The sequence below is a fragment of the Erpetoichthys calabaricus genome, chromosome 14 (assembly GCF_900747795.2).
Source record: "Erpetoichthys calabaricus chromosome 14, fErpCal1.3, whole genome shotgun sequence".
NCBI lineage: Eukaryota > Metazoa > Chordata > Cladistia > Polypteriformes > Polypteridae > Erpetoichthys > Erpetoichthys calabaricus.
This window is the reverse complement of record NC_041407.2, coordinates 109,581,796-109,609,640: the sequence shown is the minus strand read 5'-3', so window position 1 is coordinate 109,609,640 and position 27,845 is coordinate 109,581,796. Positions and strand designations below refer to the sequence as shown.

Genomic DNA, 27,845 nt, shown 5'->3' with positions numbered 1-27,845 from the left:
GCTCTGGGACATTTACCCTGCTTCTGCATTGCCAACACATCACCCTGGGTCTCCCCACAGGTTGGCACTCCAGAGGACAATTCATACTACAGGTGCCCCTGCATATAACATTTGTTTTGTGTCACCTGATGGCCCCCTTTAGAAGAGCCATGAGTTTGTCACCGACTCTCAATAGTGTTAACCCCTTCATACCCCTCAGTGCCAGGGTGTGGGTCGTCACATGTGTTTGGGGACCAGTATAGAGTCGTCCAGCCTGTTTCCTTCTGGTGACAAAATATCAGTGACAGGTGTCAAAATAAACCTGGAGCCGACACACAGACAGAGGAGGTCTTATTGAAGATATTTGATCAGGTGGGCTAATGCCCTCTATGGTGGTGCCCACTATAGCTGATTATATACAGTCAGGGTCACTAAGAGCCCTTGTCATCCCCCCGCCCCCAACACTGAAGGCATGTGAACAGGAGAGGGTCTGGCACCGACTGTCATTAGAGTTCCCTCTCCATACCCCTCAGTGCCAGGGTGTGGCCCGTCACACGTGTTTGGTGACCGCAAACACCAAGTGACCAACCGACAGTAGAAATTGTAAAGAGTCACCCAGCCTGCTTCCTTCTGGGTACAGAATACAAGTGACAGGACCCTGCAGGAGCTCATGTAAGACGGTGGGGGGTGCCTTCAGTGCCACCCCGAGGTGGCATTCGAGAATCCTGACAGAACAGTCAGTGGAGTCCTTCTTGGTCTGGACGTCCTTGAGAGTCTCCCACACCCGCCTGGCCGGCCACTGGGCACCAGGAAAAGGAACTTCACCGCTCGCCTGGCACAAGTGCCAAGTGCCTGATGAGGCAGCGCAGAGAAGTCTGAGCGGCCGCCAGTGGGCGTTAATCACCCGAGGCTGTCCGGCAAAACAGGAAACAATTTTAGAGGAGAAAATGAGACTTTGGCTTTTCTTAAATGTTAGAAAGATGGCCTTCCTCGCTGCGCGGGTAAAGATGGCATCATTCAGTCTGCCACATTTTCTGGATGAAGAAAACAATGAAAATGAGGCTTTTAACTCAAACGAGGTCTGGCTAACCTGGAAAAATAAAAAGGAGCTGGAAAATGGGCTTTTAGACGCGCCGGATACGTCGAGGGTCTTTATTAAGGCCACGTCAAGTGAGAAGATCGAGTGTTCACTGCAGAGCTGCGCTTTCAACTCCCGCTGAACTGCCATCGAGGAGAAAGGCGCTCATAAAATATTAAAGATGGCAATTTAATAAAAAACAAAACAAAACAACGACGCTTCAGAGCAACAGCGCCATCCACAGGCGCAAGAAATGGCACTGCGCTGGCCTCACCTCCGCAGGAACACGGGGGGCACCGCTGGAAACCTCTCAAATTTTGCACAAATGTTTGGCAGTTCCTCTTCATACAGAGACATGGAGTACAGTGCCCCCCATAACGTTTGGGACAAAGACCCCATTTTTCCTTGACTTCACCCCTGTGCCCCACAGTTTAAAATCACAAATCTGACAATTCAGATGCCGTGAATAAAGAGCGCGTTGCAGACTTTCATTTAAGGGTCAGACATTTCGCTCACACTATATGCCCCCCCCCCCCACCCCAACCATTTCAGGGCACCATCATGTTTGGGACACAGCAATGGCAGGTCACATTTAGGACTTTGTCACATATCCGTCATATGTGATTTGCGGACATCAGCAGGTGCTGAGGGTCTTCTCTCTGCCAAGCCCCTCATGCAGCCATCTTCAGCTCCTGCTTATTTCGGGGGGGGGGGGGGGGGGCGGCTTGTCCCCTTCAGTTTTCTCTTCAGCATACGGAGGGCCTGCTCAGTTGGACTGAAATCGGGTGCCATTCAAGAATTCTTTATCTTTGGGGGGGGGGGGGGGGGTCATTAACTCACTGTAGGATGAAGTGCCCCCCAGTGAGTTTGGGGGGGTTTTACTGGAACTTGAGCAGATCAGATGTTTCTGCACACCTTAGACTTCATTATGCCACCACTGTCAGCAGGTTCATCATCAAAGACAAGAAGTGTGCCAGGACCTGCGCCCGCCATACATGCCCAAGCCGTGACACCCCCAGATGAGGTGGTCTCCTTTTGGACTCCACAAGTCGTTCTCACCATCATTCTGATGCAGCAGATTCATCTTCTTATTTTTTTCCCAGAATTTCCCAGTCCTTCTTCACAAACTGTATGCTGGCCCAGAGTGTCAACAGGACCAAACACCCGGATTTCAGTTTTCTCCACAGTCAGATTCAGGAAACTTAAGAACATCCAAGCTTTGATGATGGAATCACCAGCTGTGTGACTCATCCAAGATGGGCTGAGATCGCAACGTAGACCTCAGCGTTAACATCCGCAGTGCACAATTCAATGCACGTGTCTCTCTGATGTGCAGTTTGGTATGGGATTCTGAAAAGCTGTGTTAATGTTTGTGATGCGCCATCTGTTGGAATGACAAATGCAATGCGCATGTCTCTGTTTGCATGTAAAATTCCCCAAAGTTGAGGCCAATCTGACATGAAGGGGCTGGCAATTCCAACGTCTTGGGGGGTGACCACTGTAAAAGGACGGTTCCCCCCCCAAAACCCCCCAAGTGGCACAACCAGAGAGAAGAAAACTGGCCTGGGAGGTCTAAGTGATCGTGATGACGTGTAAAAGATCCATCAGGTACGGTGGTGCTAAGCTCGTGACGGATTTGGAGTCCAATAAGACGAGCTGGTGGTCCGCTCTAAACTTACCTGGAAGCCAGTGGAGAGAGGCCAGCACTGGTGTCGTGTGATCAGACCTGCGTCTGCCTGTCCCTCAGTGGGCCTTCTGTATGTGGGGGGGAGAGTCGCCCGACCAACTCCTGCGCAGAGCGAACAGCAGCAGTCCAGTCGAGGTGATGCCAAAGTGTGGATTTCTCTCTCAACGTCGGGAAAAGATCAAAACGGCACAACTGTTCTCAGAATTCTTACTGGATGCGTGCAGAATTGATTTGCTTAGCAAATTTAAAAACAGCGCCAAGAATCACAAATCGCTTCTGGAGCCAGGAGGCCGTGGCTCAGAGCGTCAACAGGATCAAATAACTGGATGGCAGTTTTCTCCACAGTCAGATTCAGGACAGTTAAGGACATCCAAGCTTTGACGTCCAGCGTTTCATAGAATTACAAGCTGTGCGACTCGACTAAGACGGGTGGAAATCTTAACATAGACCTCAGCGTAAACGTCTGCAGTGCGCCATTCAGTGCACATGTCTCTCGTATATGCAATTTGGTATGGGGTTCTTTAAAGCTGAGTTCATGTTTGTGATGCGCCATCTGTTGGAATGACAAATGCAACGCGCCTATCTCTCTTTATATCTCGCAGTGTGTCCTTTGTGTTTCCGTTCACGACGTCTTCTGCTGATAGTCGTCTGTGACTCACACATCGGCCCCCTGATCTATCAGACAGGTGTTGGGGGCTTTTTCTTGACCATAGTGAGGATTCTTCTGTCACCAGCAGTGGTGGTCTTCCTTAGCCCACCAGTCCCTTTGTGATTCCTGAGCTCTCCAGTGTGTTCTTTCTTCTTCATGATATTCCAGGCAGTTGATTTTGGTCATCTTGAGGTATTTCCCGATGTCTCTGATGGTTTTATTCTCGTTTTTCAGCCTCACGGTGGGTTCTTTGACTTTCACTGTCACATCTCTTGTCCTCATGTTCAACAATGGCAGCTACAGACCCTAAGGGGTAGAAGCAAGCTAAGGTATCTTACCAAGCAATGAAACCCACCTGGGGGATCACAAACACCTGGGACGCCAATTGTCCCACACATGATGGTGCCCTAAAATTGGCGTGTAGAAGAACCGTTGTGTGACCAAAATGTCTGCAAAGACCCTTAAATGAAAGCCCACAATGTGCACTTGAGTCACAACGTCTGAAGTCTGAAGCATGCAATGCCTCCCCACTCTCTGCCAGCTGAAGGACATGAAGGGGGTTATAGAATAGAGAGACCGAGATGTGAAAGGCGCTATATAAAATAGGTTTCTGGCGTCCTCCCTGTCTCCCATCCAGAGTGCGCTGGAATGCTTACCTGCACGCGTGGACCACCATGGCTGCCTGGCACCTTGATCAGTGAGCATAGCAACCTGACCTTGAAATCACAGGCTTTCTGTCCTATAAAATGGCAGGACACGTTTACCACACCGCCGTCCTTTAGCTGACACATTACGTTTCACTCCAGTGCTGATGACACTAAGCTGTGTTTATCCAACCTGCTAGGCCACTCTGCCCACCATCGCGCCATCTTCATCAAGTCGCCCCTACGTTTGCAAAGTATTGCGGTTGTGAGTTGAGACGTCTCATTCCACGATGTTGTAAATGCTTGAACGGACTGATTGGCATCCCGACTGAGACGGAAAAGTCTGCGATGTGCACTTGAATTGTGACGTCTGAGTTGTTTTGTGGAGCGGAGGGGTCAAAAATGAAGGAGAAATGGTGTCCTTGTCCCAAACATGGTGGAGGGTCCTGTAAGATACTGAGCAGTGTGCTAGACAGTAGGACTTTAGGGGTCTTCATCGCTCCACTTGATGTTGGTCCGGAGGAGTGAAGTGCTCAGGACTGGTCGGCTCAGGTGGGCTGAATGGCCCGTCCTCGTCCCGACGTTCATTCTGGTGGCAGTGCAGCGTTCTGAGCAGTTGGCAGGCTGACCCACCAGCAGTACGGCCGTCCTCCCATGATGTCCTTTCTTACTTTTAGGTGGCTGGACGTTAGTTAGTCTATAAGTGGGCCTTAAGAGTAGGCTGGCGGTCCATTAACTCTAAAGTGGTGACACTGTTGAGGGGATCTTGACTTGGTTTGCCAGGCACCTCATTGATGACTTCATTTCTTTTCTATTTTTTCTAATCAGTTAATTAGACAACATTTGCAAACCGGAATGCAGAGAGTATCCCTGGTCAAAAAAAGTCAAGAAGTGACCCCGGGTGGGATTCAAGGCCCACCCATCCATCTATCTATGTGTACATTCACACAGAAGCAGTTTGAACTCAACAGTTAAGCCAACATGTAATGTAATAGTAGAGGAAAAAAAATTAAAAGTTTACACACGGTAAGAAAACGCAAACTGCACACGAGACCATGACAGGTAAGGGGGCACTTGAGCACTGTGCCGCCGTCCCACCCCGTTCAGGATATCCATTCATTTTCCTGACCCGTTTATCATGCAGCCTATCCCAGCAATTCCGGAGTGCAAAGCAGGAACAGCACCAGGACAGGGTGCTAGCCCATAATATTCTCAAATCCACTAAATCCGGTATTTGTCAAGTCAGTGGCACACGTGGTCGAGGAAAGACATGGAAAGTCCTAAATAAATTCTGAGGTGCCAGCGTGTTGGGTACAGAAAAGAAGCAAACGCGCGATGGCGCAAAACACAACAAAACACAATGACGGGCAGAGCTGCCGTTGAAAAAGTGATCAGGAGAGGGGGTCCCCCATCTTCTGGAGTCGGCCCACTCTTATAGGGCTCCCCCCAGAAGGGGCGGAGTGAGTTGTCTTCATTGGGTGTCTTCTCGGCACAATGACACAATACCGTTAGTGACGGCGCCCCCCCTGCTGGCCCAAAGTGGAAGTACACACCCAGAATGAGCCGACAGGGAGATCCTCCGATGCGCATGCGGGACACGTGTATACATTTGTCGCATGAAATTGCACTCCAAACTTAAGTGTTTCCTATAAATTAAATATATATATATATTTTGTCTGCACTGGCTCCTTGCATTGGAGGAAAAAATGTCAAAACTTACCAAATATGTCAGTTTTTCAAGCCTAGTTGTCGGGTTCTGATCCGCTTCTTGTGGTTACACACGCATTGTAAAATAGTTTAGACCTCTCATATTGTGAGTCGTCCTGCTGTGGGCTCTGGAGGACACCAGGGAGCCCCTAACACCAAACACGACAGATCCAAGCTGTATTTTATAAGAATATCCTGACAGGCCCTTAGGTCAGTCCACACGGAATCATCTAAGTCATCAAATGCCTTTCCTTCTCCTTTCACTCCTCTTCCTCCCAACTCTCCTAGATGAAGATGAGGTGGCCTCCAGACCCGGGAGTACCTGTGGTGCCACAGCACTGCATGTCGGGAGTGTGCCCCCTACAGGCCATACCTATAGTAGAATTCTCTTTTCCTCCTCCTCTTCCTCCTCCTCCTCCTCCTCCACTCTTCCCAGGTGGGCTTCGCCTGACCCCTCTCCCATTTCTGACTCTCTATGGCCCAAATGTCAAAGATGAGGCACTTCTGGGCCAAGCTGAAGCTCTCAGATTGTAGGATGTCATTCCCCTGCAGTTCCCCCTGGCTGCTCCAACAGGGCTGTTCTGCAGGACTACAACTCCCAAGATGCACTGTGGGTGTTCAGATAGGAGCTCCACCGGAAGGATGCTGCCACCTCAGTGAGCCCCTAACACCAAACATGACAGGTCCAAGTTTTATTTTACAAGAATATCCTGACAGGCCCTTAGGTTAGTCCACATGGAATCATCTAATACATCAAATGCCTTTCCTTCTCCTTTCACTCCTCTTCCTCCCGATTCTCTTAGATGAAGATGAGGTGGCCTCTAGACCCGGGAGTACCTGTGGTGCCACAGCACTGCATGTCAGGAGAGTGCCCCCTACAGGCCATACCTGTAGTAGAATTCTCTTTTCCTCCTCCCCCTCCACTCTTCCCAGGTGGGCTTCGCCTGACCCTTCTCCCATTTCTGACTCCCTATGGCCCGATGTCAAGGAGGTGGCACTTCTGTGCCAAGCAGAAGCTCCCAGATTGTAGGATGTCATTCCCCTGCAGTTTCCCCTGGCTGCTCCAACAGGGCTGTTCTGCAAGACTACATCTCCCAAGATGCACTGCGGGTGTTCAAATAGGAGCTCCTGCCACCTTGTGCATAGGGGGAAATACATGGCCTCGGGAAGCAGTCTTCCTCTCTCCTTCCATTATGGCCTCCTACTTGAGAACGGTACCCGGCTGGGATGCATGCCTGCCCATCCAATATGGCATTTGCACTGCCCCCTTGAAAGACCAAATCCCAGTAAACAGTTGACGCCACGTGGTGGGTTTTGTTTTGTTTTACTTCCATTTTTATGTGAGAACTCGCCCCCTCTGGCCCCTTGGTCATTAACGGTAATCGAGTGGGGAGGGGGATTGGTATAAAGGACCCTTGCCATCCCACCCAGAGGTGGCTGACGGTAGCACGGTTGTTGTGAGTTTGGGGTCTGCATGTTCTACTCCTTCCTATGGTGGTCCCGCTCTCCTTCCAAAGCCCTGCTGCTCCTGTTGTGCGTCGATTCCAAAATGTCCCCCCATGCAGTCAACTAATCAGTGTCTTTGTGTTCCTGTGTTATGGAGCTCTGAGTCTGAACTGAATGGACCATGAGCTCCTACCAGGGCTGGACTTCCAGGAGGGGGACCCCCCCCTAACAATCCCTCCAGCGTAGAGTTTTTAGGCTGGGGGGGGGGGGGGCATTTGTTAACTCCTGCATGTCAAATATGGAAATTCCGCACAACGCTGGGGCAAAACAGTGGATGAGATGCAGCAGCTCATCGTAGCGGAGAAGGCCCCCAAGCGCAGGTGGGGGTGCCCCCCCCCCCTTATAATGAAGATGAGTGCCTTCGTGTTTGTGCTCTTACTGCGTGTCGTTGAGATCCGAGCCGCGCCGCTCGCGTTGGCTTCAAATACCACACAGAGACGAGCCTTCCGCAGAACTCCCACTCGGAATGTCAAGCTGTAATTATTTAGCCATCGTCTTATTGGTGGGTCTCCATCAACGCCTCCCACGAATCGCCGGGCGCGCTGCTGCTTTGTAATTAGCGCTCAGGCTGTAATTACTCTGCCACTTTCCATCATCGCTCTTTTCGGTGGCGAGGCGGTTGGGGTCACTGAGGACTCTGCGCTTGCACTGCCGCTGCGTAAAAAGACGCGTCCGTCCGGGAGCGTCTGACAGAAAGCAGCCCCGGGTGAAGCGGTGGTCTGGGGCGGGCCACAATCCCATGCATACCCGGGTGGGTTTCTCGTGTGCCCAATCGTGTAACTTTTACTGCCAGACCAAATCGGCACATCATAGAGCCCCCCGGACCCTTCACTTTGTACACATTTTGGTCCGTCATGGCCTTCTGCTAAACTTGTTTCAATTCACGTCCTCCTTCTTCGTCAAGCAACACTCATCACCCCAGAATGACAAAGCGAAAAGGGGATTTGTACAAAATGACCCTCCGTGACACCTGAAATGGGGCTCTCTTTACCATCACTGAGACTTGGGGGTCCACCTGTGGTCAATTCACTTGATTGGGCCTGATTATAGGAAAGGCATACACCTGTCTGCAGGAGGTCCACCAGGTGTGCAGAAAGTCCAAGGAACTGCCTACAGATCTCAGAGACAGGAGAGCGTTTAGGGGTGCAGATCTGAGCTCACTGGCCTCCAGAATTGTAAAAATGGAAGACGTTTGTGGCAATCATGACTCCTCCTCAGGAGCCGACAGCCTGGGCAAGAGAGGTGACCAAGAACCTGATGTTCATTCTGGCGGAGCTCCACAGAACTGGCATGGAAATGGGAGAAACTTCCAGAAGGATGACCACCACCCAGCATTCCACTGGCCAGACAGGAGCCGCTCCTTAAACACGGAAGTCCGCTTGGAGTTTACAAAAAGGGCACCTGAAGATCACTCAGTTGGTGGATTGTCTGGTCTGCAGGAACCAAGCTGGAAGTGTTTGGCCTTCATTTTAAATGTCACCTGCTCATCACCCGTGCAATGCCATTCCAGCAGCTTGAGGTGGCAACAGCAGGTACTGGGTGACTACTGGGCACTAAAGGAAAGCTGAATGGAGCAAAGTGTGGTCTGGACCTCCTTAATGAAGACCTGCTCAGAGCCAGGGCCATCTTAATGCATGGGCATGTTGGGCAGTTCCCCATGAGCATAGTGGGCCCCATGCTAATCTATGTATGTTGTGACTTTGCTGAGTGCTTGTGTAAGTAGGGGCCTCAGTGCACTGCTTCGCCTTCGGGGGGCCTATAATGCTGTTAAGATGGCCCCTTGGACCTCAGACTGGGCTGGAGGGTCACCTTCCAACAGTACAAAGACCCCAAGCACGAAGTATAGATGACTCAGGAGCGAGTGGCTTTGGGTCAACTCTGGGAATGTGCTGAAGTGGACCTGATAGAACATCTCTGGAGAGACCTGATGATAGCTGTCCACTGGTGGTCTCCTGCCCACCTGACAGAGCTCGAGACAATCTGGAGAGAAGGAAGACAGAAAAATCCTTGACTCCAGGTGGGTGACAGTTGTGGTCTCAAACCCAGAAGACCCCCCTCCCGGGCTGGAATCGCTGCCACAATGAAAAACTAAGTAAGGGGTCTTGGGTCAACATGAGAGTTCTGCTTTTATTTTTTTACATTTGCAAACATTCCTCCGCTTTGTCATTCTGGGGTGTGGGGTGTTGAGGGAACAAATGAATCGAAACGATTTTAGCAGAAGGCTTCAACAAAACAAAATCTGATCAAAGTGAAAGGGTCTGAAGACCCCCTGAAGGTGCTGTACAAACGTGCGATTGGACACGAAATAACGGGACACGGCTCTGTACATTCTGAGTCAGCTATTACATTAAATGGACCCCCGTCCCGCACCTCGCCAGCCATTCCACTACGGCACCGAGTTCTCTGGACGACGATCTGAGCAGAACATCGCGCAGCTTTTCTCCGAGATATTCGAAATAATTAGCGCTGCGGCACAGATGTGCGCTGTTTTGTTTGCTGTTTTCAAGGAGTAAAACAATTAGAACGACACCATGTGTTTCTGATTTCCATCAAACCGTTCAAAAAAAAAAATCATAAAACAAGTTCATATAAAAGCAGATTCCACATGTGCCCCAAAGACACAATGGAGTCGCGTCCTCGCGTGGTGACGCAACACACTCGCCCTGGGCGGCTACTAATGAGCTAATGATCACCCCAAGCCAGAAGCGCTAGAAGATCCTGGGTGGGTCGTCGGGAGTGCGTGTGTGTCTGTGTGTCTGTGTTCCCGTAAACCTTCATTCTCCCATGAGGCGCTTTCCTACTGCAGGACCGTCTCTCAGGCACCGAGGACTTGGTAGAACGTTTGTAGCATTCCCAGCGCAGGAACTCTGGCCAGCTGTAGTTCCCGGTACTATTTAGCTTCTGGGTATGGGATTTCCGTTGAACCAGGGAATAATCGTGGGGGGGGCGGCCTTCTTTTTTTTTATCTCGGACGATGAACTGCACGAATTCTTCTACAAATACCGGGCAACAGGAGTTGCGGGCGGGAGGGCAATACCTAATGACGAGCGGTCCGGGCACAGTTAAAAAAAAAGGAACTTTATGGGGAATTGTAAGGAGCACACACACAAATAGCCAGTAACACACACACACATACACACAGAGAGGTCTTCCAAGTCTAATAATGCAATCTACCCGCTATGGACAACGAGGACCGGCGCCAGTCACCCGCACCTTGGGCTCCAAGTGGGCTTTAAACGGCATCGCGTTACAGAACCAGAATACCAGAATTTAACTCTGGGCTGGTTCATCTGATCGGTTATGAAGTCCAGTAGTTGACCAAAGGAACTTTATGGGAAAATGTAAGGAGCACATCCACACAAATAGCCTGTAACACACACACACGTGACTTTGCAGTCATACACTCACACTCATGCTCACTCACCCATACACACACACACTAACCTGTGAATTTCCCCCTGGGATTAATAAAGTATCTATCTATCTATCTATCTATCTATCTATCTATCTATCTATCTATCTATCTATCTATCTATCTATCATATAGTGCCTTTCACTTCTATCTATCTATCTATCTATCTATCTATCTATCTATCTATCTATCTATCTATCTATCTATCTATCTATCTATCTATCTATCTATCATATAGTGCCTTTCACTTCTATCTATCTATCTATCTATCTATCTATCTATCTATCTATCTATCTATCTATCTATCATATAGTGCCCTTTCACTTCTATCTATCTATCTATCTATCTATCTATCTATCTCTCTATCTATCTATCTATCTATCTATCTATCTATCTATCTATCTATCATATAGTGCCTTTCACTTCTATCTATCTATCTATCTATCTATCTATCTATCTATCTATCTATCTATCTATCTATCTATCTATCTATCTATCTAACCTATACAGGCCCCCACACAAACTCATACACACACACACATCTGTCTGGGCAGTCACATACCCACACTCACGCATGTCGCTCGCTTCCATTGGCTCATACACTAACACACATCACACTCGGGCACGCGCATACCCACAAATCGCCTATAGTTTACGTACACACCAACACACACTTGCACACACACCCATATACACATCTGTCCTCGCAGTGATACACTCGCGCACACTCACATAGACTCACCCACCCACCCTGACATCATTGAGTATACAGGCACGCGCATGCATACAAATGGCTGTAACGCACAACGCGCACACACCCGTGCACACCCCTGTAACACGTCCGTCCCAGCCAGTCACACTCCCACACTCACTCGCGTAGTTTCACGGACACACACAACTCCACGCGCACACTCACTCGCACACATTCTGCCCCTTTCAGCGCTTCGCTGCCGCCCGTCCTCACAGCTGTTACTTGTGGGATGCGCACCTTAAACAGCCGGCTGTAAACGGCCCCAATATTTATTTTTTTTTTATATATATTTTTAATTTCATCGCCCAGGTTATGTCCTTTACATTTTTTTTCGTTATTAATTTATTTGTTTTGCGAGATTTTATTTTTGCCCTTAACACACATTCTGAATTCGGCAGAGCCCCGCAGAACTAACGAGCTGAACCCCCCCGAACGTTTGGCTACTCGAGTTCACCGTTTTACGCTCAGGGTGTCTGTTGGATCTCCCGAGTCCCTTTGCGAAGTCCCAAATGCGCCCCCTGACTGGTCACCATTCGTGTTTTTTGCACGCTTGTCAGTCGCCGCGCAGTGCCGCCCGCTAATTGTCATAGAGCCCGAGACGGGGTTTGGTGGTGACAGAGCGGCACCTACAGGGCTTATCGGGAACTGCACAGCTATGAGTCGGCGCTTGTAAAGTGAGAGATTTCAGTTGAGTTTTCCATTCTGGTTCCCATGATTTCACTTTGTCAGTATGACTGACAGGCAGAAGTAGCAAATGTATTCAGTCCAAATGAAATCTACAGCACAATAGTGTAGAAGGCGAGGGGGTCTCAACACTTTAGAAATTAGGAGAATGGGCGACTTTAGATTGTCCCTGGGTATGTGAATGAGTGTATGTCTTATGATGCATTGCCGTCCCGTCTGGGGTTTGTTCCTGCTCCATATGACAAGAGGGAAATAAGCAGGATTTGGTAAACAGAGGGTTAATTTTCATCTAGACATGGCACATTTAGTGGCACAGGGGACCCAAACCAGCAGCATCAGGCACAAGTTAGGAAAGCGCCCAGGATGTGGTGGCAGTCCGTCACAGTGCCAACGCTCATTCACGCCGGGGTCTATGGCAGCACCGCCAGCTACCCTCGTTCCTATCTTCATCGGCCAATCCAAACCAGGATTGTTCCCGAGACTTTCTGGTGGCCACACACAGGGGCTGAAGTCGTTTAAACTCCGGAGGAGACCCTCTGAACTGCTTTCCAGCCTTGTGCGCCACGCCGCTCTGCCCCTGACTTATATTTGACTGCTCCAGATGGCTTTTGCCCCTCAGACATCTCTCTCGGGTTCAGTCCAGGGAATCGGAAGCTGCCAGCTTTGTTGATGTTCCCTGTCACATGGCCATTCTCTTGAATGCCAACGGTTAAATTGTCCTTGACTGGGTTGGCACGCAAGAAAGAATGGCACTGTACTGTTTGGCCATGACAATGACCTTTGGACCGTCAATTGCCTTATATTTAAATATGAATTCACAAACCCAGGTGTGCCAAGCTTGTCGAGATTTAACCTACGAAGTTGCAAAGCTGGAATTGCTGCCACAGGGGCTCGTCCTTGACGGCCGCCTGATTTTTAACTCTGCATCTGTGTGGCACCATTTGTGTTTGTTTTTTGACTGGTGGGCACAGTTTAGGGGAACCTCACAGTGCTGTGAAAAAGTTTTTGCCCCCCCAACCTTTATTTATTTTTTCATTTTTGCACGTTCTACACAATGAATGGACTCAGCCCCTCAGATACAAGAAAGGTGGCCCGAGGGAACACACAGTGCAACTTGTTTTTGAGATTTCTTTATTTAAGAGATCACGTTATAAAACACTTGAAAAGGTCTTTGCCCCCATTGTTTCCATACTTGTTCAGCGCCCGGGGACAACTGAAGATTTTGCGCCCCCCTCCTGTTTGGCAAAATGCAATGGGGAAGGGAATTTAACATCAATTTGGTGCCCCTTGGATGGTGCGCCTGGGGACAGATGTCCCCCTTGCCCCCCCCCCCCCCCACTGCATACTTGCGACACCTTAAGCAACAATAATCACATCTCAGTGCTTCGTGTTATTCGAGCTTTCACATCAATGCTGAGGAACGTTCACCTGCTCTTCAGTGGGTCAGCGAGTGGACACACGTCTGGTGGGTTCAAGTCAGGACTCGGACTGGGCCACTCAGTTCCAGAATTGCTGTTGTGTTTCTGGCTTGTTGGGGGTCTGGGGGAAATCTGGGGGTCCATCTAAACAGGCATTGGGCACAAGGCAGGGTGGCCACCTATGGTGGGGTGAAGACACACACACATCAGTTTACGTAACCCAATGGGGCTTCAGCTTCAGCAGGATGTTCTCCATAAGGATATTCTGCTCAGGTGCACAAGTCAGGATCCATTCAGTAATGGTGGTCTCCTAAATCATCTGCACACCCTCACCCTCACACTGCCATGTTGTATTGTGAGTGTTATGTTCTTACTGGTCAGTGCCAGACACAGTGGGACTCCGTGTTGCCCACTTGACTTGTCCGCCCGTGGCACGTTATTGTGAAAGACTTGTGGATCATCCCCGGTGGTTCTCTTGGATGACTCAGGTCTCCACGACGCTCTTCGTCCCCCTTTTCCTCCATCTTATCATGAGGTCCTGAGCACTGACCTTAGCTGAGGTCTTCAGATGTTCTTCAGGGCTCTTCTGTGATTTCAAGGAGCCATCAGTGTGCCCTTGGGGGCAGAGTTGAATGGTGAGCTAATGGCACTCACTGTGCTGCAGGCCTTAGAAATGGCTTTGTCACCATGTCCTGATTGGAAAGATTCTCAAATGTCTTTTGATCAAGGCCACCTTGAGGTGACGACTTCACTGTCATACCGTCATGGTGGGGGTGAAGAGACGGGGAGGTTGAGATTCAGCTGTTGATGAACTTTGGTTGGCAGTTGGAGGGAGTAGCTAAGGGGGCAATTACCTTTTCACAGTACAGGTGGTGGATAACTTTATGACTTAAAATATATTAAGTACATGGGGGTTTAGGTCTCCTCCGGTTTATTTTGTCCCAAGGTGACAAAGGGAGGGTATCAGGAAGGGGGCAAATACTTTTTCACAGCGCAGCACTTAAGGCCTGAGTGATAAAACAGCAACAAGGCAGCGGACACTGGCGCGTTTTTTTGCATTTCTTTTATTGTTCACACTTACTGTTACACAAGCAGACTAATGGCTACCACACAAAATCAAGTGCACTTTGACCTGCGCCTGCCCTGGCGTCTGAGAGTCACGAGTGGCAAGTTCATGTCACGCACAAGGTGGGTGCTGCCCGACCCCGGCCATTCCCGGCCACCGCTGCAGTGCGTCCACTACTCGCTTTGTCTTCATCACGGCCTCAGAGTTTGTCCATCGGTCCGTCCGCCAGCTCATCTCCGTGTAAGGCGCTATATATCCTAGACACATCCTACTTCACCTCCCTCCCTGAGAGCCTCCTAGGGCCTGCAGGGGTGCTGGCGTCCAGACTCGATTTGTGGGTGGGCGTCCACCACGCTTACTGGGTGGCACCCTCCTCGCTGGCGCGCCCTCTGTGTCCGTCCTTGACCGGGCAAGTGAACAAAATTCAAAAATAGACAAATTCATAAGGCGGGTTTGACTTTTGTCCTTGACGTCGGGCAGATCCTCCTCTCCTGAACTGGCACACGGCCCTCGTGCTAATAAATACTTTAAAAAAACTGTAAACATTGGTGACAAAAACACTCGACAGAATACACACATACATTGAGATATATTTCTATATTTTTAAAATACTGTCACATCAATCGCCGCTCATCCCCCAGGAGACAAACGCTAAGAGGGCCGACTACCCAGCAGGCCTCAGGTCACCCCACTCAAACCTTCTAAATGCAGTCAGACTGCCAGACCACTAGGGGGCACTAGCAGACATCATTCAGTGTGACGTTGTCACCTCAGCAGGCCACATCATTCCAGCAGAGGGATGCTGGCTCAAGTAGTGACAGCTGCATGGGGATGGTGGGGGGAGGGGTCTCAGCCAATGGTAACCTTTGAGAGGGTCTTCCAGGTGATATGGGGGGGGGGGGGTCACTGGGGCACTCCGGAGGAGCACTCGAGTTCTTCTCCTCCTGGACGGTGCCAGGGGATTGGTCACTTCACCAAGAGCGGGCAGTGCAGTCTGGGCTCTGGGCTTCTTCTTCCCGGGAATGTATTCAGGAGCAGGGCTGCCCAAGGCTGGCTCGGCTAGAGGGGGCCGACACTTTAACTCCTGTGGGTTTCAGGTCAGGCATCTCCAATGGTGACTGGGCAGCATCCAGGAATGTGAACAGATAACGGGGTAGAGGAGCGGGCAGGGCGGCACGGGCCGGCGTGGGCGCGCAGAAGAGGCCGATCGCTCCTGGCAGGAAGACATTGACAGAAGGTGCAGACCCGTGGGCAAGTGTGGCAGATGGGGCAGACTGGCAGCCATGGCGTACCAAGCTAAGGGCGCATGTGTAGGCTGGCCCAGAGCCAGCAGCAAACCTGCTGTGCCCCTCACCTTAAACTTATATAGTGCCTTTCACTGAGGCCCCCATTACAAGGCACCTTTCAAATAAAGAGAATTCCTAATTTAAAATACAAAAAGACTTACATGACTAAATCTAATCATCCACAAGGGGGCAGGTTTGGCATGCAGAGCTGCGTGGCACACTGCACTACACTACACAGTCCAGAAAAATCAATAAAAACGGACACATTGAGACCCCAAATGGCATCAGAGCCCTTGATGCCATCAGAACGTCTACTACTATGCGTCTGCAACGTTGTGATTGGGTAAGTACAGCGCCACAGCCTCCTGGGCACTACCCACCAAAGGCACTATATAAAAACAACACCGATCAATGATTCACCTAAGCTGTCCAGCGTGTCTGCCAGTCTCTCTCTGGACCAACACCACAGACCCATCAAGCTTGGTCCACTTGATTTATGGAAGACGGAGGTCCTGCCACCTTCAGAACAGAGGGCGCTTCCTCTGGTTTTCAAACTGGCACTGCATTTAGGCAAGCCGCAATTCCCAAAGCAGCCACAAGGGGGCACATTGAGAGTTATCCTGCACCTCTCTGGCAGCCTACAAAGGTGCCCAAATAGTGTTAGGGGCAGAGAGGCACACCCTGCAGGCCAAAATGCCCGCTTTCGGTGACTTTGTGTGTAAAGGCACTATAAATAAGAGAGAGATTTCTTCTGAGTCTGCGGCGTGGTGACAAATTCATCAGCAACTCCTGTGTGACGAGCGGGTCGCTGTGTGGCGGTCATCCCAGGGCAACACCTGCTTCTGCTAATCCCAAAAATGAGACTGGCAGAATAGGGTCAGTCATCTGAGTGCCCACCCTGTCTATTAAGAGACACTGATGCAGCCTGATGCCCACCTCCCTGCTGCGCCAGTGTGGCCAATCAAGGCCTGCACAGCATTACGTCCCCACAGCAGCTCCAGATGGTCAGGATGCCACCTTTATTGGGTCTACAATGTTAGCCCCTATGAGGCCTTGTGGAAGACTAGGCGCCCTGCTTCACCAACGGAGCGCAGACACCGGCCAAGCATTTCACCCAGAAGACACCAATGCCCCCCCACACGCACGCCACACACACGCAGACTCCGCTTCTGAGGTATAACGAAATGCGGCTGCCACGCCTGCCCATCCGCCCACCTGCCTGCCATTCCGTCCGTCTCCATCTCCACCGCACTATTTTGTCTTGATTTTACCCTCCTTTGCCAGTCTCTCGTTAAGCTGGCACAGCTGCCTCAGGAAGCCATCATTCGGTCCAATCTCCCGCTTGTGGCGGACCGTGGCGAGGGCCGTCTTCACGTCCATCTTGTGGCGCAGCATGAGGTAGGCGATGACGAGTGTCGGAGATCGGCTGTACCCTTCTCGGCAGTGGACGTACACCCGGCCTGTGGGGGGCAGAGGACAGAACACCAGTTAGGCGCTTTAAACTGCATTTTGTGCCAGCCACACCCCAGGACAGCCTGCCAAGTCGAGGCTTACTCAAGTCCCAGTTGCCCCTCTGGCAGCCTAAACCTTAACTTCCCAAGTGCGGGGCATTGGGGTCAAAGGTCAATCTTTGGGCACACATCCCAAGCCGGCAGCGATCATTACTAATCCGGCACGAGGGCCGCCTCTCACACCCAGGCAGGTGCTGGCGGCGTGTAATTCCCTTAATGAGACAAGGCTGCCACGGCGGCTCGAGATTTATTGGCATGGATTTTATGTCTGCTCTGGCGCTCCGACACTACAAAATGGGCAGGCGCCCGGGTGTTCTCTGAAGATCAGGACTGTGCTCCTCGAGAGTGACGGGGACAGACCAGTGCTGGCCCTCGAGGACACCATGGGTGTCAATGACAGTGCCACTCTGGAAGTGACCGGTGCTGGCCCTCAAGGACACCATGGGGGTCAATGACAGTGCCACTCTGGAAGTGACCGGTGCTGGCCCTCAAGGACACCATAGGGGTCAATGACAGTGCCACTTTGGAAATGACCAGTGCTGGTCCTCGAGGACACCATGGGGTTTGATGACAGTGCCACTCTGGAAGTGACCGATGCTGGCCCTCGAGGACACCACAGGGGTCAATGACAGTGCCACTCTGGAAGTGACCGGTGCTGGCCCTCGAGGATACCATAGGTGTCAATGACAGTGCCAGTGCAGGTCCTCAAGAGCAGGGGCTCCTAAATAAGAGACTTGTCACCATAGTGGCACCCAAGATGAGGATTATTACCATAGTACTGCTCAGTGATGCATGTGGAGTGAGCTCATCGGTGGGGTCCCTCAGGGGTCCGTCCTCGGACCCTCAGTTACTTTTTTCCAATTGACATTAATGGCATTGTGTAGTTAGTGAACTTGTGACATTTGAAGATGGCACTCGGATTGGAGGAATGGCAGACATGGAGGAGGCGGCAAAAACAATTCAGGGAGACCTGGAGAAGCTTCAGAAAGGAGATCATAACACCTGGAAAATGAAGTAGAAAAGTGCAAAGGGGGGCAACAGGAACGGCAAGTCTAAATCCAAGATGGGGGACACTGAGCTACAGGAAGAGACCTCTGAAAAGAATGGAGGGGTTTATGTGGACACAGTAAGGCCGAGAAGTGAAGCGACCAAAATGGCAAAGCAAATAGAGGGTTAGATGGTGAATAGAAATCAAGGGATGTCATGCTCAGACTGTAGGGGGCACTAGTGAGACCACCTCTGGAGTCCTGGTCACCACACTGCAAGAAAGACAAGAGCGACATGTGAAGCCACCCGGGGCGTCCCAGGACTTGAGGACACATCCTACTGGGACAGACTCAGGGAACTTGACCTGTTTGGTGTCGAGCAGAGGGGACAGCGTGGGGACCTCGAAGTCCTCAAAGGCATTGAGAGAGGAGAATTGGCACAGTTCTTACGAGATACCAAGTATGAAACGTCTGTGAACTGTCATTAACGATAAATCACGTACTCAAGGACACCTAGTGGAAATTAAGGGAAGTGCATTTAGCTCTCAATAATAATAATAATAATAATAATAATAATATGCTCGATGTCTATAGCATTTTTCTCAATCCTCAAAGCACTTTAAATAGACCAAGGGGGGCCAATGTGTAGTACCCCCCCATAAATGATGTGACAGCAGCCATTTTGTGCCAGTTCACACACCACACATGAGCTGTTGTTGGTGAGGTGGTGTGACAGTGGATGATTAGGGGGTTAGAATGGACAAGGCCGGGGTGGGACATTTTGCCAGGACATCAGGGATGCCCCCTACTCTTTATGAAGGATACCCAGATATCTTTTATGACCACAGAGTCAGGACCCTGTTTTTATACGTCACCAAAAAGATGGCATCCATTTTTAGAGCCCAGTGTCCCCGTCACTGCTTTGGGATCCACACACAGACCACAGGGTAGGTGCCTCCTGCTGGCCTCTTCCAGCAGCTTCTCCTAGGTGGTCTCCCATCCAAGTGCTTCCTTAGCTTCAGGTGGCTGACATGCTGTGGAGTGCAGGTGGTGTGCCATGAAGCCAGGATGGACTTCTTTAACTCAAGAATCTGAAACTGATGGCCGAGACGTGGAGGTGAATGACACGGGACCCTCGAGAAGCTTGAAGAAGGATCTGGAGGTCTTCAAGTGACAAATAACGAGGGCCGCATACCAAATGTGACACGTTTGTGGCTTCCATTTAAGTGGGCGCCTCACATGTTCGATTAGTAAAAGAGGAGAGTGGAACAAAAAAAAAATGGCTATCAGTGCCATAAAACGCTAATGTCTGTCGGGGTGTGCCCGGCCCCTCCAAGCAATCTGATTGGTCGGTTTGGCTTTGGTCCGATTGGTGGGTTTCGCTGTGGCTGAGACACATGAATAGGAGGAACGCTGAGAGTCGGCCTCAAAGACAGGACGTATTCACACGAGTACGCATGGGGTTTACACAGCGGGTAATGGGGGTCAAAAAGGGGGACGGGATGCGAGCAACGCGTCTTACAATGACAGACTCTGAGGAGCAATCGAGAGGGGGGGCTGAGACACGCAAGGATACCCCAGAAGGGCATCAGAGGAACGCTGAGGGTCCACGGAAGGCAAGAGAGACCAAGTATGAGATGCGGGTGAATTTGGTCGATTGGCTGTCATTGACGGAGAATATGGCGAGTTTTGCAACACAGAAATGAAAGCCCCCTGTTGTTTATGGGCTGTAGGAAGGGACAATAAATAGGAGGGCACAATGTCACTTGCCACATGATTGGCACTTGGACAAGCTGAGCTAATTTGAAGTCAGGTGGAGACCACCACAGACACCTTGGTGACCCACACATCGTCTAAGAAACTCCAGCACTGCCCCTTGAAAACATCAGAAAAGCCCCCCCTGCCACTGCAATGGTACAGGCTGTGGTGCCCCCGCAAGAGCAGCGGGACGGGCTACGAGTGCCACTCACAAACAGTGTAAAGCCTTGGCAAGCTTGCAATTGCAACAGCACAGGCTGTGAGGGTAACACCCGGGTCTGAGGCGGCAAGAAAGAAAGACCACCGTCATCACTGCCACAGCTCAGGAGTGGCACCTCAGTCCAGCAATGAGCGAGCAGGTGGCGTGCCCGGGGAGTTTGTAAAATGGAAGGGAAAAGCAGAGCGAGGGCGAGGGCGGTGTAATGAACGACGCTGATGGGCGAGAGCTCTGCAGTCCCGGGGATAGGAGGGTCAGACCTGTGGGCACCGCCACTTCACCTCGCTGCACACTCGGGTTCGGTCCTGGGGACCCCCACGGCCACCGTTTTTTTAACCTCAGGGTGCCATTCTTCTTTTTCTTTGTCACCGGCCTCACCTTCCACTCCTGCGACTCGGTATTTCTTAACGTGTGGCCTTATATTGATTTATTATTTATATGCTGCCATTTTCGGGGGGGGGGGGTTCTTAAAATATAAATGTGTGCAGTTTATCTAAATTAAGAAAGAAAAAAGCACAACTTGTTTAAATGAAGAAAAGTCCCTGCCAGGCCAGCGTATCGCCAGGCGGCTCCTGGTAACGAGATGATGGGCACCGTTTGTTAATCTGTGAAAAGAGATCAACCAACAAAGAGCACCCTACAAGTTTATAGGGTCTTTAGGGTCCTGTGCACAGTGCCCAGTGGAGTTCTTACTCACATGTGCTCATCAACATGCCACAAGTCGCCACTCTGTGGTGCCAAGGTTAGTGGGCAGAACTATGTGACCTCAGAACTTCTGTCTGCCTTACCTGAAAAAGTTCAGGACACGTTCAGCACAAGCAGCACATGGAACACAAAGCACAGGTGAGGAGGAGGAGGAGGAGAAGGTGGGCAGAGAGGACTGGCACCAGATGTTAGAGTGGCAGACAAATGGGCGGGTTAGACGCTTGAGGGACTGCCAGCCGGGCAGGGTGAGTGAGATACTGGCAGTCAGCTGGGCTGGGCTAAATGATTGAAGGACAAGTATGGGGGGGGGGGGGGATAAAATATATTTAAGTGGCATGCAAATGAGTGGGGCTCGACACTTTGGGGACAGCCAGCTAATTAGGACAAGATGTTTGAGTGGCAGATAACTGGGTGGCTTTAGATCCCTGAGGGGCAGCCAACTGGGTAAGATGAGACATTTGAGTGACAGTCCCCTGAGATGACTGAGTGGCAGCAGACTGGGGGGGGTGAGATGCTTGACGGACCCCCAGCTGGGCAGACAAGACGCTTGAGGGACTGTCAGCTGGGCAGAGTGAGTGAGATACTGGCAGAACGCTGGGCGGTGGCTACATGATTGAAGGATAGGCATGTTTAAGATATTTAAGTGGCATGCAAGTGAGTGGCGCTCGCTAATTTGGGGACAGCTAGCTAATTAGGATAAGATGTTTGAGTGGCAGATGAAAGGGTGGGTGTAGATCCCTGAGGGACACCCAGCTGGGCAGAGCGAGATGTTTGAGTGGCAGGGGTTGGGTGCTTGACTTGAAGGACAAGCAGCTGAGTGGCATGAGAAGTTTGACTGGCAACATACTGGACATGATGAGATGTCTGAGTGGCAGCTGAATGGGTGGGATGTTGTGGTTGAGGGACCCCCAACTGGGCAGACAAGACACTTCAGGGACAGGCATCCGGTGGGGGGAGTCAAGATGTTTAAGTGACATGCAAATGAGTGGGGCTCGAAGCTTGGGGGGCAGCCAGCTGATTAGGACAAGATGTTTGAGTGGCAGATGACTTGGGTGGGTTTTGATCCCTGAGGGGCAGCCAACTGGGCAGGGTGAGATATTTGAGTGACAGCCCACTGGACGCAATGAGATGTTGGAGTGGGGGGGTGAGGTGGGGAGTTGCTTGAGGGACACTAGACACTTGAAGGACAGGCAGCTGGGCGGGATAAGAAGTTTGAGTGACAGCTGAGTGGGAGGGGCTAGAGAGGTTTCTATGGCCCCTACTGTCCTGTGCACAGAGTCCAGTAGAATTCTCACTTGCACATGCTCATCATCATCATGCCCCATGTTGGCACTCTCCAGCGCCACGCTTAGTGGGCAGAACGTTCTACAAGTGGGCAGCACTGTTATGACCGTCTGCCTTCTTTATTTTAATTATTTGGGTACGATAAACAGACCACCTGCAAACCACCATTGCTCCCTCTGAACCTAGACAAGTGCTGTGTCACTCTTGGGGGACAGGAGGTCACCCCAGCCTCTACTCAAAAGCTACCAGAGAGTCCAGTGCAGCCCCTCAATAGTATCTGGAAGGTTCTTCTTCAGGGGCTAAACAGTGAGGGGCTCCTTGGCAGGAGCTGAGTGGGTGAGTTCTTCTGCCCAAAAGGAAAAGGAAACCCACCAGAGCATCAGAAGAAGGCGGCCAAGAGGCTTAAGGGGTAGGCGGGCAGTCAGGACTGAAGGAAGACCCCCCTCCCCCCAAAAAAATAGGCTCAGACTACTCGTGTCACATAGCCCACCTGTCACTAATCCCGTCTTATAGTGACATCTGGACATTTGAGTGAAAGTGGGTGTTAAAAAAGCGGGCTGACCAAAGGACCCCAGAGATGCCCCTTCAGGTCTCACCTTCCTTGTGGGCCAGGGCCTTGTCAATGAAGTCTGCGGCCTCCTCAAAGAAGGCGCTGAGATCGAAGTGCTCCGTGTCGTTGGCCTTGATGCCGTGGTAGCAGATGCCCGTGCCCGCGTAGAAGTCGGCATTGGTGTTGACGTGCATGAAGGAGTTGCCTTCCGCCGCATTCAGGATGTGAGTGACGCCGAGACGCTGGAGCCTCATCACGTTCTGGGCAACAAACCTGCGTGGAGACGAGGGGGACAAAAGCAGACAGCGTGAAATGGGGCAACAGATCAGGCCCCCATGGGCCAATACGAGGTGACCAGGCCTACCACCTCGTTACAAAGAGGGTCCTAATGACAAACAAAAGTGAGCATCTCAGCCAGCCAGACAGGAACTGGACGGAAACGGCCCCCCAGTTACACTCAAACTGGGCCATAAGAGCCCCCCCCAAGGTGCGTTCCCAAGTTACACCCCAGCCCAGGCTGACTAGGACTCATGGGCCACCTCCCCAGCCATGACACCCTCAACCAGTCCCCCCAATTAAGCCTTACTGGCCTAACTGAATAATACGACTACCCCCCCCCCAATCCCATTTACAGAACCTAAACTCCTAATTACCCCATGCCAGGCAGACATGGCAGCAAGTACTGCCCCCTCTCCTCTAAGGTGACACCTCCAACCAAGGACCACCCTCACCCCCTTCACATCCTAAGGCCTAACTTGTAAACTGTGCCACCCAGTTAAGCCCCTCTGGCCAAACTGGGTTACAAGAAATACAGGAAGTCAAGACCTGACCCCAAGCAGGAGAAAAACCCCTTTAAGTTATCCCCCCCCCATATCAAACAAGGACTGGCAGACCACCACCCCAGTCATGACACCCTCAACCAGTACTCCCAATTAAGCCTTTCTGGCCAAACTACATAATATGACTACCCCCCCACCCCACTTACCTAAACCCCTCCAACACCCCCATCCAGTTGGGCCTTCACATCCTAAGGCCAAAGGTATAAACACCCCCCCGACCAATGTCTAGCCCCTCAATTTAGCCCCCACCCCCAAATCAGACAAGGACTCACGGACCACCACCCCAGCCATGACACCCTCAATCAAATGAGGAACCAAGTTAACCCCCTCTGGCCAAACTGGGTAACAAGACCCCACCCTGAACCCCCCCCCCCCAGCAGTTACCAGACTTTGTCAATTGGGAAAATGTGGTCTGCTCCCAGTTACACCAGTGATGAGCAAAGGTGTGACTCTCAGTTACGCCCCAAGTTGCACCTCAGGCTCCCCGTCCCCCAATTACACCCTGCTGGCCAAACTGGGTAACAACTGGGTAACAACTCCTGCCCCCACCCCATCACCCGACACCCCCCCCCCCCACTAGGGTGACACGCCAAACCAAGGTCTGTCCCCTCCAGGTGTTCACAGCCAAATTAAGAATCAGACTCTGCATCCCAGTTAAGCCCCTCTGGACAAACTGGGAAATAAAACCCGGCACACCTGCTACATGCCTCCTGTCAATCAGGGTCCTACCAAGGTCTGCCCCCCCCCCCCCGCTCCACCACCAACACACCTCCATTATACCCCCAGCCCTGACGCTCATCTTTAAGATGTGAAGGGTGAGGTGGCTGCTGGGGTGGCACCTTCACCCACTGTGGCCTCGGCTGTGTGACACTGTGCCATCTGCTCCCTGTCATTGCAGGTCACACTTGACTCCATGTGACAACCCAGACACACACACACGCAGTCTCAACGGTTTTCTGTCCTCGGTGTGTGCGCCATTTCCCATAATGCCAAGAGGCTGGCACTAGCCCAGGAGTGCCCAGGCAGCAGAGCTTGTGCTCCCAAAATAAATCGTCTCTCACACGGCCAGCATCTGCCACTTGCTGCTGGTCATATCGGAGCACCGAGGGGTCTCGCTGCCCATCTCCGTCCTCGTCTCAGCCACCTCCTGAGGTCACGGGAGCCGCGGGGAGTTGGGTTAGGAGATCCTGAATTGGGGTCATCTCTCCTTTTCCCACCTCTGGGTGACATAAGGGTTCCCATGTTGGGAGCAGAGACCGTCCCGGCCTGCTGGGATTGACCCATGTGGTGTTCAGGAATACATAAAGGGAGAGATGGTGCGGCCCTGCTGACTTGGCATGTAAAGCATTCCTGGTCCATGCCAAGCAGATGCCATGTGTGCCAGCCGCTGGTCCCACTGATGCTTCCAGCCCTTAGGAGTCTAAATGGAGACTGGACTGGGATGACGCCGCCTCTCCCTTCCTCCCCAGCCCAGTATCTATTTAGGAATGAAGAGAGCGAGGAGATGATTGCCTCCCATTACTTTTCAAAACGTACAGCTTGCTATATAGCGCCTTTCACGATGCCCTTTCCATAAGAGGGATCTGCAGCTGTGAGCAGACAGAGTGGGGACTTCAATCCAAACACAATTCTGGGATGCCCATCAACCAACACTGAGGGCCACACGCACACCAGTGCCTTGCTTAAAATGGCCAAACTGGCACCTCAGGGTAACATATACAAGGCACTATATAGAGGTGAACCTCTCTGAGGCCTTGTGCTGCACAGATGGGCTCCCCTGACCCCAGACTGGATCCCAGGATGGACAAATGGGTGGGTTCTCACTCTGTCAGCGAGGGGGCGCTGTCGCCCACGGCTCATGGATGTCTTGACGCCCTCTACTGGCTAGCGACTGCGTGACAGTCCGTGAGGGGCTAAGTGGGCACATGAAATGTCACCCACACTGTTGAGCTAAGGCTGTAGTGGCACAGCAGCTTCCCCAGTTCCCACTCCTCCATCCTTCTCCTCACCCAAGCAGCTTGTTTTCAGTTCACAGGTGCCATTGGCAAAATGGAAGATAAAACTGGCAAGCAGCACAGGCACCTGCACGAGCAAGCAGAAGGCCACTTTTGGGTAAGAAGAGGCCGTGATGGCACTGCCATGCCATGCTCTTAGTCAGGTTCAGTGGGTGGCAGAGCTGTGCCAGTAGACAAAAAGCAGCCCACCCGTTGAGTTTACATGAGCTCCCTGTAAGCCTGGGGGGTTCCACAAACCCTGTGCTCGACGTGAAGTGCGCCCTCCAGTGGCGGCGAGAAGCACACGCCCTGAAAGCCTTCACCGAACACCCCAGCGTCCTCAGTTGACCTTCACGTAACACGGAGACCCCGCAACTGCACGCGCGGACATCGCGGACAAAGGCGACCTGCGCGTGTCTGTCAGCGTCCCAGCAAACCCCGGGGCTCGCAGGCCGACTGCGCATATAGCGCCGTTCACACGCACTCGGACGCGGGAAGCCGGCAAAGTAGGTCGATCGACATCCGCGTTTTCGTCGCAGATGAGCATCGAGGAGCCGACATGACGAGGCAGCACGACAGTGGCAGCCCCGCACGTGACACCAAGTGAGACGGACGCGAACGAGCAGGCGGCGACCCTACGCGAGTGCCCGCGCGTGACGGACGGGGACAGGCGCTCGGCCAGCCGGCTGTCAGGAAGGGCGGCGGCTCGGAGGGAAGCTGGAGACGTTCAAAATCAAAGGAAGGAAAATAAAAAAGGAGAAGAGAAGCCACTCACGCGTTGCCCACGTAGATCCGCGGGTACACCTCGTTGCAGTGCTGGCTCGGCAGGCTGTAAAAGCCGCTGCCGTTGGAGAGCAGCTCGTTGAGCTCCTGGACCGAGATCTGGAAGTCGGACATGACGGCTCCAGCAGGTGCTTCGGTCGAACTGAGGCTCCTCTTCATTAAGGACTGCCTCCGGAGGGGGCGCACTCGGGTCAGGTGGCTGTCGGGGCGCCGCCGCATCTCCGCCCGCCGCCACCGCCACCGCCACCGTCGCCGGAGCGCTCGATCGTCTTCGGCCAGCTGCCGCTGCTGTCGCTTAGCTGTGCCGAGTCTGCGGAGCGAAGGAGACAGAAAGAGAGCTGTGAGCGACGTGGAGACGAGGCGGGGGGGGGGGGACTGGGGGTTCTGGGGGTGGTCGCTGAAATAGTAGCAGAAAAAAAAGGAGGGGGGCGATAATATCAATGACAGAAGAAGCGGGGAGGTGTGAAACACAACAGGAGAAGGAACAGCCACTGCGCACAGCAAATAAAATAATGAAATAAGAAGAAGATGGAGCTCGAGAAAACAGAGAGAAATTGGGGGGGGTGAAGTGTCATAGAAAGAGACTTGGCACTCGGGATGGGGGCGGACGGAGGGGGCGATTTGTCTTACATTGCAATTATCCTGTAGTGCGACTTTGTGAAGCGCTCACTGGGGGGACTGGGATGGGAAAGAAAACACTTGACTGGGGACGAAAACAGCCGGAGAGGGGAAAGTAAGTGAAGTGCTGACAGGCACAGACAGTGCGGGGGCTCACACGACAGGAAGAAAATGTGGAGGAGTTGAAAGGGAAGAGCAGGTGGCGGCAAGGGGCGCCCCACTGCGTACAAGTCAAAAAAACAACAACAAGGGGGCTGCTTATGAAAAGAATGAAAGTGGGAGACGAAAATGAGCTGCAAACTTTAGAGGGGGTCTTCAAGAAGCGATGTTTACCTTCATATCTTATAGAGATTGGCGCAGGCGCAACCTGTAATTCAATGCTGCGGACTGAATTTAAAAGTGTTAGCCTGTATAGTGCCCTTCATATCCCGTCGTCTGGGGCTTGGTGCGCTTGAGGCAGCGCAGTGCAATGCTTACTGCCACTGGTTTACAACCCCGGCGACCCGAACTCACATGACATGCCGGCTTACAATCGTGACAATGTGAGTCAATAGTGCGGTCTGAGTTTACGAGTTTTATTTATACGGTGCCTTTCATATGTGCCCGTCCATCCCAGAAACCATGGAGACTTCCTCGGGTCCGCCCCTTTTCGGACAATCTAAACTGCGTCGTCGCGTTTCCGTTGTTCTAGAGCCTTCAGCCAATCAGCTTTAAACTCCGCCTCTGACATCAT

At 51.8% G+C, this 27,845-nt stretch overlaps 1 protein-coding gene and 1 long non-coding RNA gene across 2 annotated transcripts; one reads left to right on the top strand and one right to left on the bottom strand.

Annotated features, from left to right (window-relative positions):
• Positions 1-15,163: 15,163 nt before the first annotated feature.
• dusp3a (dual specificity phosphatase 3a) lies at positions 15,164-27,341 on the bottom strand. Its single transcript, XM_028819128.2, has 3 exons — positions 26,487-27,341; positions 22,925-23,151; positions 15,164-17,327 (listed from the first exon to the last, which is right to left on the bottom strand). The coding sequence occupies exons 1-3, from the start codon at positions 26,711-26,713 to the stop codon at positions 17,119-17,121; spliced, it is 663 nt and encodes a 220-aa protein (XP_028674961.1). The 5' UTR covers positions 26,714-27,341; the 3' UTR covers positions 15,164-17,118.
• LOC127525868 (uncharacterized) lies at positions 17,334-18,449 on the top strand. Its single transcript, XR_007933445.1, has 3 exons — positions 17,334-17,765; positions 17,882-17,940; positions 17,998-18,449. It is a non-coding gene; the product is annotated as an uncharacterized LOC127525868 (long non-coding RNA).
• Positions 27,342-27,845: the final 504 nt, after the last annotated feature.